At 41.8% G+C, this 13,787-nt stretch overlaps 1 protein-coding gene across 1 annotated transcript in view; it reads left to right on the forward strand.

The window, feature by feature from the left end:
* The window catches only part of PTPRN2 (protein tyrosine phosphatase receptor type N2), a 959,094-nt gene extending 957,381 nt beyond the window's left edge, over window positions 1–1,713 (forward strand). Inside the window, exon 23 of the mRNA XM_065400104.1 lies at window positions 1,642–1,713. Coding sequence (XP_065256176.1) covers window positions 1,642–1,713 — 72 coding nt within the window. The remainder of the gene's footprint in view (window positions 1–1,641) is intronic.
* The last annotated feature ends 12,074 nt before the right edge of the window (window positions 1,714–13,787 follow it).

Consider the following 13,787-nt stretch of genomic DNA (forward strand, 5'->3'; position numbering starts at 1 on the left):
CATTTTAATACAATTCCATTTTTTTGTAAAAAGTTCAAAAGGTTTTGTTTTAGTTCCAAAGTGGAATGAAAACAAATTTGAAAACCTCGATAGTTGATATGAACTGGAATTGTCATCCTCCAGTTAGCTCTATGCTGAGAGTCCTCCTAGCCTTCAATCCTTCCACTAGCTTTCCACCTGGACCTGGGGTGGAGTATTGTGGGAGACAAAATGCAATTGCATATCCTTAGTCCAATCTTCAATAATCACCTTGGGGGCTGTCTGTTTCCAGGAGCCACGAGCCACTGCTGCATTGACTCGTATAGTCTGTGGACTTCAAGCCCACTGTGCAGCACTTGTCATGTTGTCAAAAAAACCAGGGGGCTAGAGGATACCTGTACTTGGGACTTCCCTCACCTCTGGAGACAGATATTACCCTGTTGAATGGAGGTATTTGCATTGGTGGTTCCAATCCATATTGTGCAGAGCACATCTGAGCTATGGTCACAGTCCTTCCCCAACAACCCTGGCTTTCTGGCCCAGTCCTGTTCTATGCAGGTTCTTAATCCTTGTGGTATCTGAGTGCAGTTGGCCTGCATATTCTTTCAGTTTTCCTCCTGCTTTCCCCCTTTGTTCCCAGCTTGTTCTCCCTTTCAAAGAGTGATCCTCAGCGCAGCCATAAGAAATGTAGCCTGAAATATTGTATTTACTTGAATCTTTCCAGTGTCTGTTTGAAACTCTGGGTGCTTTAGATTATTTAAAACACATGCAAAATGCGAAATAAAACTTTAGAATACTTCGAGCAGATTCACTATTCATGCCGCACAATTCGTGACTTCTTTTGTGTGAACAGACTGGACAGGCAAGTATAAAAAGATTTTTAATATTAAAAAAAAGTAGATGCAGATTCTAACATTTCAGTAAACTAAATTTCTTAGCAAAATAGTTCGCTTAGAAAATAGATACAAAAATTTTAAGTTTACATATTTTCTCTCTCTCTCTCATATACTGTCTTACTGTATCCCAGTGTCTTCACACCTACTAACCTTGAGGAAATGAAACTTATACTCCCATGTTTTTAAATGACAGGGTAGTGATTGGAGAATGCTTGGTAATTTGTTCCAGGTATTGTGTGCTGAAAAATCAAAACGTTACAGTCATTGTTTTCTTACAGTGTGCATAATGTGGGGAAAGATTTACTGTAGTTGCTATAGTCTGGAAATGCTGGGTTAAGGAAGCAAAGGAGTCCTATCTCCAGTGCCCCACCTATTCCCATACGTCAGTCATGGATATTTAACCAGTTTCCATCTGTCAGATGGAAGTGGATAGTGTTCAGTTGCTCACAGACCTTTCTGACCATGCAATTGTAATATGTCTTTGTATGCTAATATCCAGCTATAACAACAAGTGCTTCTTGGTTTCTGCTATCTGCGTTTTTCTCTGTTAAGATGACTGAGAGTTGTAAGATCCTGTCAAATGTGGTATATTGCACCAGTAATCTCAGAACATTTTGTTCCTTTCCATTGGAAAGTGCAGTTCATCTTGCATATTCATATTTTTAAATAATATTTTGAGGATGGTTCACAATTGAATAGTGCACCAGGCTTCCTTCCTGGAATGTTTTGTTTTATTATTCAGACTGTGTATTTGTTCTCTCTACAGGAGCAGTTTGAGTTTGCATTGACAGCAGTTGCAGAGGAAGTGAATGCAATACTCAAGGCACTTCCACAATGAGCGGTTCCATCTCCTTGAAGTTCCCTGAGGATCCATCGCTCATTTCCTTATTCTCAGTCCCTGTGAATGTTGTTGGAAACCGTGACCTGACCTTAACTGTGTATCTTCTATTGTAACCACATAGTAATAGGGTCCTTACAAACTTCTATAGCCAGTAAAAGTTCAACAGTTAAAATGTGTATTCTGCTTCTGTTTTTTAAAATTTTTAAAAAGATACCTTGAAGCCTCGGATTAAGTGACAGAACAATCCATCTAATTCCTTTCACACCCTCAGAGCCCTGAATTTCACACTTTGAAAGCACACGTTCATGTTCTTAATAGCAAATATACAGTATTGTGGGTAATTAGTGCAGTCAATATATTCTCAGAAAACACAGTGTTCTGTTATATTTTGTAACTTCTCAGAGGCTGAATAAGAAGAGCAGGGGGCCTGAAAAGGACTGGGATTGTTCTTACACAATACCAAGCAAGAGCATGAAACAATGCTGTGTGTGTTAGTAAACACAGGTCTGGCCTCTTGCATAAAGAGCCTGCGCCTTTTCATGCTGGGCTTTGGCAAGCGAATGTTTTCTTAACTGTTGTTTACTTTTCAGCTTTGTGCAATGAATGGGAGAAAATCTGAGCTATAAGTAAATAGGCCTGCACAGTTGTCACAACTGCAGAGAACAAGTCGGTCACATTAATGGGAACCCAATGTATAAAGAGCACAACAACACTTATTATGTACCACTGGCCTAGCAGAAAAGGAAGTGGGATACTCTAACCTCAAGAACTGAGTTATAGGCCCCATATAGCAGCTGGATGAATGGCCTGAGCTGTTATGAAAGCAGATTGTTGATTTTTATAGGATTACTGGAGAGAATGGGAGCTTCTTTATATTTTGGCATTATTTCCCCACCCCCCACCCCAAAAACAGTGTGGTTACCATTCTTTTTAGACCAGAAAGGATATTTCAGTAAACGCATTCCAGGCATTCCTGGCTGAAACAAAAGTTTTCAATCTACATTGTATGAATTTGTCTCCATGCAGACATTGGTTACATCTCTCTGCAATATTTCTGTTCTTTCCCCATTCTAAATTATACATATCATTTTAATTCATTATTATGGGATGAAGAAATGTAGGTAGAATTTCTAAGGTTCTTGTGCTCTAAATTCTTATACCTACTGTTGCAAAGTGATGCTAAAGTATGTCTGGAAACGATCCAGTGATGTAACTTTGCTTAAACACACCCAGATTTTTCATTGTTTGTTTTTGGGGGGAAATTAAAACTGCTGATAGAAACACTTTGATTTATTCGAATGAGGGACTATGGGTAACATTTTCAAAAGTGAAGTGACTTAGGCTCCTAAGAGTAACTCGTTTTTGAAAATGGGACTTAGGCCCCATAGATGTTTTTGAAAATGTTACCTAACATGGTTGTAGTATCCAAGTTTATATTTTTTCAAAATTACTTGAAAGTGTTGTATGCTTTTAATTGTGCCAGGTTAACGATTTGATTTCAGAATTGGAAAATATATCAATGGTTTTAATTGTGGGGTCTTTTGTAAATCTCTATTCAATGAATTGTTTAAAAAATAGCATTGCAGTTTTGCTAAAAGAGAGGCGACAGGCACCTGTTGGAATTAAATAACATGTTGCAATTTTGTGTTGTAGGTATGGATGTTGGTGATTTCTTCTTTTTGGTGATTAAAGAGTTATTTCAAAAAGCGCCAGACGTGTTACTTTTCTATGTATGTTTTTGTACTCTTCTCAGTGTGTGCTGCTACTGCTTAATTTGTGCATCCCATTACCCTGGCAGTATAGAGCAGTTACTGCAGATGCCATCGTCCTCTTAAGTACACATACTGTATATTAAGCCACATGTTTATTTTATGGCATAAGCATTTTAGAGCTTTCCTAGCAATAACTAAAAAAACTAATGGGGTATGAATGCGAAAATTGCCTTTTTCATTTGATAATTTAGGTTTAACAGGACTCCTTTATTACTTTAGCTAACACAAAATTGCAGATCAGGGCAGATTAAATCAGTTTGAACAATATCTGCCAGTGTTTGAATTAGATTTATTGTGGAGACAGTGTGACATGGCTTTCTGAAAATATAGAGAGCTACATCCAAACCAACCTACCAAAGATTCAAACTTGGTACATCCTGGCCCCCACCTCCTGTTGCCAAATGGAATGGTCTCACTGCAGGGATGCTGTGTTGTTACTGACTGACAACCCAAGGGAATGGTAGCTTTTCAGAGGGCAGATCCTTGCGCTGTGATTCGTTAATATAGTCAGAGCTCACTCTCCCCATACCCACAGCAAACCTGAGTGACAGTGGCAATCCTCAATTCCTTTGGCTTTGTAAAGCACTTCATGATGCTTTTCCAAACTGTTACAATTTCTGTTTAAAGTTCAAAAATCTCTTTCAACCTAATTCTTCTGCAAATATTTAATCATGATATGTTTCAGGTTAATAATGTAAGGGTTATTCCTATTAATTGAGAAACAGCTAGAGCAGGAATATAATTATCTATTAAATTCTATAGAATGGTTCAAACTACAGAAAGATGATCATCTTTTCCATTAAATTCTATAGGTTTTCAGAGTACTTTCTATAGAATCCCATTTAAAACTCAATTGGTTTCATCCTGACTAAATACTATAGTACTTCTCCATAAGGTCAGGAAGTGATTATAAACCGGAAGCACGTTCCCGTAATCTAAAGACTATTGCACAGCATTACAAGGCCAAGAGATTTTCTGGCTCTCTTCTTCAGAGAGGTGCCAGGCTTGCAGTATTCACTGTAAATAAGCAAACCCAGGGATCCTGCTTGTGTAGGTGGTGTTGGCCACTAATCTTCATAAAAGTTTGGATGAAAGAATCCTATTTCCCACAGTAATAATAAATATAGAGCCTATCAGCAAAATTCACGTTTCTATTCCCTTCGGGTTAAATTGTGGTGTCATGTCATCTTCAAGTGAGATACAGAGCCATGAAAATATTACCTGATGCAACCTGGCATGTCAGAATGTAAAGAAGAATTTGTTTGTCAGATTAAGTTAACTGCTACAAAAGGGATAAACTTCATCTAAATGATTTTGCAGTGGGTTTTGTGCCTACGTACCTGCCCTTGGCTCGGTTGCTGTCACCATTCACCAGCCCATTTAGTAGCCTCGGTCTTGCATGTGCATTTTGAATCCACATGAGAAAGGGCTCTTCCTGATTCTATTTCAGCAAAGCATCTGCCTTAAGCCAAATAAGAGATTAGACATCACAAACCCTCCTTTTTGCAGTACTTTGTGGAGTAGCTTGATCGTTGTTAAACTGATGTGCAATATTGAAACTTGGGCTGGCATCTGACTCTTAGGAGGGCTGGAATACATTGTGTGCATTAAATAGTGGCTTAGCTAATCTCATTGATAAAAACCAAATCTACAGATGCTGTTTGTGTGTTTGCATCTTTAATTGCCATGGACCTAAAGCGTAATTGGAGAAGTGAAGAAAGGATTAAATTAACCCCAGTGCTGAGAGAGCACCACCTATTCATCGCTTTGAGAGGGCTGCGGTCTGGGTAAAGAGCCCAAGTTTTCCAAGTGTGCCACAGAGGGGACTCCATGCCAGCTCTGAATATGCAGATGTGGGGGAAGTGAGGGCTGGAAGAGAGGCCACTAGATCCAGGAATATGTAGCTCCAATGGCTGGAAACATTTGCATAAAGAGCACAGAGGGGATGTAGCTGCTACTCCTGTCTGTAGCCTGGAGAGGCAGCAATGAAGTAGCAGCACTGTGCTCCCCTCCTCCCCCTGTCACTCCCCAGGTTTTATGGGGGAGATTTCATCCCCACCAGTTGCAATGTACCCAATTGCCTAAAGCCCAAGTACTCAGGGTGGAATCCTGGCACTACTGAAATCAATAGGAGTTCTGCCATTGCCTTCATTGGGGCAAGAATTTCACCCATGAGCTTTATCCAGCAGTCCTGAATCTCATCCTAAGGGCCTGATCCAGGACCACCGAAATCCAGTGGATATTCTTGGTGTTGGATTGGGCTCAGAAAGAATTTTAGCAGAGACTACAATATGCAAATGTAGTCCAACAGCAAGGAGAACCGCTCCCCCTCCCCCCCCGTGGTTATTAAAATGCTTTAAAAAACCCAAAATCTGATTATACATCTATCTAAAATGCATGCATAAAACAACCCCAGCACATCCCACGAGGCAATGACAGCAATATACCTGTAATTTGTGGGTTTGTGCTTTATTAATCAAGTAAAACATTAATAATAAAAAACCCAACCCACTTTATAATTACTGGAGTAGACATTAATTTAAAAATCTGTTTATTAGAATAGAAAATAAATATTTGATTAGCATTGTTACAGAACAGTGGCTGTCTATTAACTTTTTTCTGCCTATTTGTTTAGGAAACTTAGGAAGCAGTTGTGATAATTCACTTTTTAAAATTGTACAGTTTCTATGATTTTGCTTTTTAAATGGGAGTACACTTTATAGATTGTTATTTTTTCTGTTATGACTACCTTGGACCTTTGAAAAAAAATTTCCCCACCATGATGTAAAGAAAAAATACTGTTTGTTTATTTTTACAATAAACCAACAACAACAATTTACAAAACGGTGGCATACTTAATCCAGTTAAAGCTTGACACTTTTCCCACTAGTCTTCATTTACCATGTTAAAAATAAAATAAAATTACACCAGCAAGATCTTATTTGAAGATGTTCTTGTGCATGCTCGTTGTACTGTATTTGATGGCACACATTGTTTTCTCTTCAGGAGTTTCTCTCGTGCTCACTGGATTATAACAGATTCTTTATATGTATATAATAAAGACAAACAAAAAGATTATACAAAGTATTTTGTTCTACCTCTGTAAAAATCTCACTTGTGAATAAAGTGGCATTGTCTGTGAAGTACTGTGAACATTGCAATATAGTCTGGTGCCTTTTTGTACCTATGTGCAAGTTACTGTTTGAGCTGCATTCTGTATATCTGGGACATTGGCACTTTGCCAACTGAGAGCTGCAGTGGCATCTTGATAGGAGCCCAGAGGGCTGCATCTAATTTACCCAAAATGTAGCAGAGCCACCCTCAACTTTAGTGTGAATGTATGGCTTGTAAAGACAGCCAGTTCCAGCAGAAGATTCTCCATCCTGAGCTGGGTGGAGGCACATTAAGACAGAGAACCTCAGCCCTTGTTTGGATCAGGAAAGAATCCAGAGACAGGGAAAGAAACTGATCAGCATCATGGAAAGACATCCCATGTGAGGGGGGAGAAAAAAAATTAGGACTGTTTTCTGTAGAGACGAGACAAATCTGGAGTCATACAATAGATCTATACAAAACAATGAATGGTACAGAAAAAGGTAGACTAGGCACTTCTTGCATCTCTCTGCTCCTGTATAGGAGACTGAAAGGCAACAAATTTAAAGCTACTACAAGTAAATGCCTTTTTATGCAACACACAATTAACCTGTGGAACTCATAGCCACAATATTGCAAAAGATTAGCAGGATTCAGAAATTATTTATATGGATAATGAAAACATCCACTGTTACATCAGGTAGGACTGACACAGAATAGACTAGACAGCCAAGATAACCAGTAAATACCTGGGATAGGAAATAACTTCACCATAGGCAAGCTTTTCCATAATTGTCCATTATGAGGAGTCTTGTAAATTCCCCTGAAACCTCTGGTACTGGCCATAATCAGAGACAGAATAGGGGACTAGATGGGGCATGGGTCTGACCCAGGATGGCAATTTTCATGTCCCTAAATTGTGTGTTGTATTTGGTTGTCCTTTGAGGAAGAATAATCAAAATACTTTGGTTTGTCCCCTAAAATAACCATAAAAATGTTAATGTGCAGAAAGTTGGAAGGCTTGATGGCCTATTTTTCCTCATCAGAAGGGTCTTATTTTACATTCTCTACCCTTGTTTATGTAGTTGTGTGTTTTAATATCTGCAGTTTTTTCAGGAAGGTGACTTTCATCTTGGAAACAACATACATGTACCATTATAGCTATTTTCCTTGTGGTGTAATTTAGCAGCTCTTTCATCTGCGATAGAGCTTTCTAAAGCCTTTGGTGACATCAGCTGGAGGACAAAAACAGAAGTGCATTTAACTATATGACTACTGGAGCATTCTACATCTCATAGGTAAGCAAGAAGCTTACACGTATATAGCTTCATTTCCTGTGAAATGTTTGCATTGGTTTCGTGTTACACATATTTATGACATGGGCCAGATGGTGTAAATCAGCATTGCTTTTCTTGACATCCATAGATCTGACGCATAAACTATTTTGAGAAGTGTGTAACCGGTTATGGTGGGGATTGAAAAAGAACTTGGGATGGGGCTCTATAAACAATGTTTATCAAGTGTGAATTGCAGCAGGAATGTAAAACATTCCTAGCATAGAGGTACTAATCAGACCGGCATAACGTAACTGATCTGTTGTCGTACCACATTGCTGATGTTTTCCAGTGTTAGACTATGACATGTACCACAGTACTGTGTGTTCTAATTGTACAATCCAGACGATAATAAACGTGACCCCTTTTGATTCAGATGATCACGGTTTTGTAGCAGTGCTTTCAGTCACGGCCTCAGAAGTGTCGTGTATACAATAAACACAAGGGAGCTTTGTAGTTGAATACAAAAGTCTGGCTTTATTTTTAAAACTTGTCATAAAACTTCAGGTGAGGGCTGATGAGCCATGACTTGTTTGTGCTGCAGGCTGAACCAATATGCCAATTGTTCATCCAAGGAAAGGTGTAATGTTTATGCTCAGTCCATCATGGGACTGGGACAGCTCATGCTTGGGCCAAATTCATCCCAGGTGTGAATCTTTTGGCTTCAGTTACACCAAAGATGAATTTGGTCCATTGTGACAGCGACATCTGAATCTTCCTCACAGGCAGATAAAACTAGCAATTCAGGAGACGGGGATATAATTGAGAGGAAGGACGCTCTAGGAGTTAGGGCATTAGGCTGACAAATGGTTTCAATTCCCTGCTCTGCCTCGGATTGCTTATGTGACGTTGGGCAAGTCAGTCTCTCTGTGCCTCAGTCCCCATCTGTGAAATGGGGCCAATAGCACCTCCCTACCTCACAGGGGGGTTGTGAGAATAACTGCATTGAAGGCTGTGAAGTGCTCAGATACTATGGTAAAGGGGCCCACATCAGTACCTTTGATATTCTAGCTTCTCTGTCCAGCTAGCTGTTTTTACATACATCTCAGCTGGGCAAGCCCAATAGGCACAATGGATTTCCATGGTGGGGCACATTTTCACCCCTACACTGTCATTACTGCTATTATACAGTGGTCTTGTGTACACTCATTGCCCGAGAGAAGCTGATGTGGGGAAGAGATTTAGGTTTGTTGGCCTTGTGCAGCATGCTTGGGAGGTTTTAGTAGCCCTCACTATCTATTTCATGGAAGAAAATGAGTAAGACCCTTTGCCGCTGAAGCTACACGTGAACCAGAGCAGGAGGTACAGTGGTGACAGGAGAAAAGGCATGACTGGAGACTTGGATTTATGTTGGGTAACACTTAACTGCACTGTGCGTGTGACAGCCTGTGGCAGTGGAGCCTGGGAGAGGAGGTGCTGTGGCTATCTAGCCGGAGGAAAAGTGGCCAAAAGCAAGGTATTTAGCTTTTTGACTTTATGTAAAACTACAGAATAACATTGTCCTCAGGCCCTCGTTTCTAAATGCAGCATCCATTTCCTTTAGGCAGGAAAACCGCTGCTTTTTCCAGTACATTTCTCTGTTTTCCAAGTTAGAAAGTTTGTCCCAACACAACACCGTAAATTACACTCTGACATGTGGATGAGCAAGAGTGCTCCAGCCTAGTCACTGTTAAATCAGTAGCTATGGCTACCATTGACCAGTTTGTAGGGCAGTGACCAAACTGGACCTACAGCTACTGGATCCTGCTAAAGACATCACAGATTCCAAAAATGAAACCATTGTTCTTGCCTGTGGTTAGGGGGAAATAAGCCTTTTTCAGAGGGTTCCTTTGCTTTTTGCTCGTGTCTGGATTTTGTTTAAAGGAGCAGAAATATAAATTCATCCTGTGGGGATGTAAAGTTCCATGAGAGGGTAAGGGTCACGATGGGACACTTGCCTGGCAATAAATCATGGCCTTATGTAAGGCCCCCTGGTGGTTATATAAGATGAGGCCCTATGTAAGGCCCCCTGGTGGTTATATAGGATGAGGCCTTATGTAAGGCCCCCTGGTGGTTATATAAGATGAGGCTATACATGTGATAAACACATGATTCTCCTTCTTGTCCAATCGGTAGATGTGTAATTATAGCCTAATTGTGTTATGTAATGTTAAGAAAGACTATAAAAGAAAGCTTGTAATAAACAGAGTTGGAGTCAGCTTGAGTTCAGCTTACAACCACATTGGTCGTGTGCTTTATCTGCTCCGCATGAGACCCCACAAATGGTGACCCCGACGTGATTCGGCTTGGACATCAAGGCAGCCGATTAAAGCCTAAAAAAGAAAAGGAAGATACTGAAGATGAAAATGAGGAAACTTCCAAAAGCAATAATGCAAAGAGGAAAAAGAAGAAGAAAAAGCATGAGAGGAATAATACAGCTCGGGTGGAAATAAATGGAAATGGTAATCATAATGAAGAAGAAAAACAAACACATATAAAGAAACAAAAACGTAAACATGCAGAAGAACCTTACACCAGAACAAAAAGAATGAAATATATAAAAACATCTGCAGCCACAGAAACTGAAAAAAGTGAGGATGCAGCCATGGAAACTAAAGAAATTGGGGATGCAAATAAAGACTGTCCAAATTCTCCTATCACGTATGCAAACACAGCCGACTGAAGTGTTCGGTGAGAAAAGGCGGAGGTGGCAGCCGCAGCAGGAGGTACCGGAGGATACCGGCTCCTGGTCGTCCGAGAGAGACGTTCGTGAGCTCACAGGTGAGCAGCTGCATTCGATGGCAGCCGCGGCAGGAGGTACCGGAGGATACCGGCTCCTGGTCGTCCGAGAGAGACGTTCGTGAGCTCACAGGTGAGCGGCTGCATTCCATAAAATGGGCTCTGCTTTGTCTGCAGAGGAGGAGACGGTGCATGATTTTTTATTACGCATCGCTGAAAAAAAAAAGGGAGAGAAGCTTCCCTCTGACGTGTTGTCCCGTTTGCTGAAATGGGGACAAAGACGCGGGTTTTTTGTTATACCAGCAACTTCAATAGAAAATTTTAATGAAGTGTATCTTGTGACAAATTTAATGGGTGCTGACTTGAATAACATTGTAAAGTGCCAGAAGCTAACAGATGACCATATACAGTTTCATCCGATGTTTCCACCCTGCGACATGCTTCGAACAATATCCCGGGCGGCTCAGGCCCCCCGGACCCCGTAAGGCGTTGGCACGGACTTATTAGGGAAGCCCATATAGATGGGGAATTTGCGCCCGAGGCTTATCCAGTAGTGACACCGCACCTGCACTTATTGTTTGTCACAGCCTAGACACCTGATAATGCTGTACTTCCTTATTTAAGAAAAAGGGGGGAGGTGTGGGGATGTAAAGTTCCATGAGAGGGTAAGGGTCACGATGGGACACTTGCCTGGCAATAAATCATGGCCTTATGTAAGGCCCCCTGGTGGTTATATAAGATGAGGCCTTATGTAAGGCCCCCTGGTGGTTATATAAGATGAGGCCTTATGTAAGGAACAATTGAACCAATCGGTGTGGGGCTATACATGTGATAAACACCTGATTCTCCTTCTTGTCCAATCGGTAGATGTGTAATTATAGCCTAATTGTGTTATGTAATGTTAAGAAAGACTATAAAAGAAAGCTTGTAATAAACAGAGTTGGAGTCAGCTTGAGTTCAGCTTGCAACCACATTGGTCATGTGCTTTATCCGCTCCGCATGAGACCCCACATCATCCTTGAAGGAAAATTCTGGAGTTGTAGTGTTGCTTCTTGGAGGCTTCAAAAATTAACATAGGTGACCTGTTTGGTACACTTATTCATTGCTGCATGTGTCTGGAACCAAGCATGGTCCTGAAGAGGACTAGTAAAATAAGCTGCTTAGTTTGGACCACCAGGATGTACCATGCAGGATAAGCCCTTCTCATTGCTGATTCCCTATCTTGCTGGCACTAGCTCTATTTTTCACAATATGTGGATCCCATGGCTTTTAAAAATAAGATCTCACATTCATGGAAGCAGACCGTGATCTGACCTTGATTCCCTTGAATGCTCAGGTACCAGGTTGGGGGATAACAGCATTCATGTGATGTGAATGATGGCACATTCCTGTCTCTCTCACACTTTCATTGCAAGTCTCCCAGCGAGATTAACCTCTCCATACTGTGTTCTTAGGTGACCAAGAACCCATTTTCACTTCTGTCAGAAGGTTGTGTGCCTAGGCTGTCATCCTTGCGTTCCTGAGTCCTCCCTGCATCTGTGTGCTGACACTAGGTTACAATGGTTTGGACAGGGAGAAAACTTGGAACCCTTGCTGTGCCAGACCCTTGCTTCCCTTTGTTCATAACTTCCCAATACCTTAACCCTTAGGAGCCAAGAACACCTTGGGATGCTGTCAAAGTGACGTGCCTGTAGCAGGAACACTGATGATACGTGTCCCAGAGGCCTGGACCCCCTTCCAGACCGCCGGGTCCCGGTAATTTGTACTGGCTTCCCCCCACTCTCGTCAGCCCTGGGGACAGTGGCCTGTATTTAACATGTGCTGGTATAGAGAAGTGGGGGAAAGGATCCTTCAGTGCTGACCAGCATTTTCCTCTCACTGTCCATGCGTGTCCTGTTCTGAAACATTATTGCTCTGGTCGGCTGACACAAGTGGTGAAGCCAGGCTTCAAGAGGGAAGTTTAAGATATTTCTCAGTACTTTTTTTAGTAATACACTGAATTGGTGCCACTACTGAGCTACCCACCTGGGGCAGTGCAGAGACACTTCCCTGGATAGGCACTGGGGAGATTCTGAATGCCTTTGAGTGAGAGGCTGGCTACTTACCTACATGCCAGAGCCACCCGATTGCTCTATGGCTAGACTAGAGTTTGTGGTCCTGCTTTAATTTCGAGTGAACTCACACAATTGTAGATGTTAGTTTAGACACGCTGCAAATGTTTGTTCCAGGACACAAGCAGTTGCGGTTTAACTCACGAGGTTGACCTAACCTGATCTGAAATGCTTATGGCATGTCTGGGCTAACACTAACAGTGGCCTTTGTTAACTCAGGTCAGGCCTTGCCTAAACGAGGCAATTGCACCAAATCAGTTTTTAAACCAATGCAAAAGGCTATGTGACATACTGATTTTGGGGTGAGTGGCTTATGTCTGTTTAGCTTAACCCAATTCCTAACTGACTTAAGCTGAACCTAAATAAGCTACAAATTGAAATGTGTGTGTCCATACAGGCGCTCATACCAGTTTAACAAAAATGGTTTAGAATTGTACCGTTAGTAAAACCAGGGCACCCTTCACATGTAGGCAGAGCCTTAACTGGCAATCAATTAACATGACTTAATACAGGCCTTCAAACCCTAGTCTAGCCAGCCCTGTGGAGCACTCTGGGAGAAGGCCATGACTAAATAAGTTGTTCTGAAACCCACCTAAGCACCCAGACATGCACTAAGTCCCAATGGAAGTGCCCAGCAGGCCTAGCTTTTGAAAAGCTGTTTCTCCATCTGTAAAAGGGCTGTATGGTTCTGAGGGGGGTATTCTGAGGCCTAACTCGTTTGCCTTTGTGAAATGCTTTGACCGGAGCGATGTTAAGAGCAAAGTGACTATTAATTCATTTTACAATACTGATATTTTGATCAAGTTAAAGTGCTAGGTGCCTAGCCTGGGCACATGTTGGCGGGTGGAACCTCCCTTCGGGAGCCTAGCCCCCTCTGACCCACCCCTTCTGCCTGAGGGCCCCCCTCCGCGCAGCTGAAGCCCCCTCCCCCGGAGATGTCCCGAGTGTTCCCACTGTGGCTGGAACCCCAATTCCCCCCACGAGTGGAGGAGCCCCGGGCCGGCCGGAGCCCCCCAGCCATGCTGCACCTCCCCTCCCCTGCC

This window comes from Emys orbicularis, chromosome 2 (assembly GCF_028017835.1).
Source record: "Emys orbicularis isolate rEmyOrb1 chromosome 2, rEmyOrb1.hap1, whole genome shotgun sequence".
Lineage (NCBI taxonomy): Eukaryota > Metazoa > Chordata > Testudines > Emydidae > Emys > Emys orbicularis.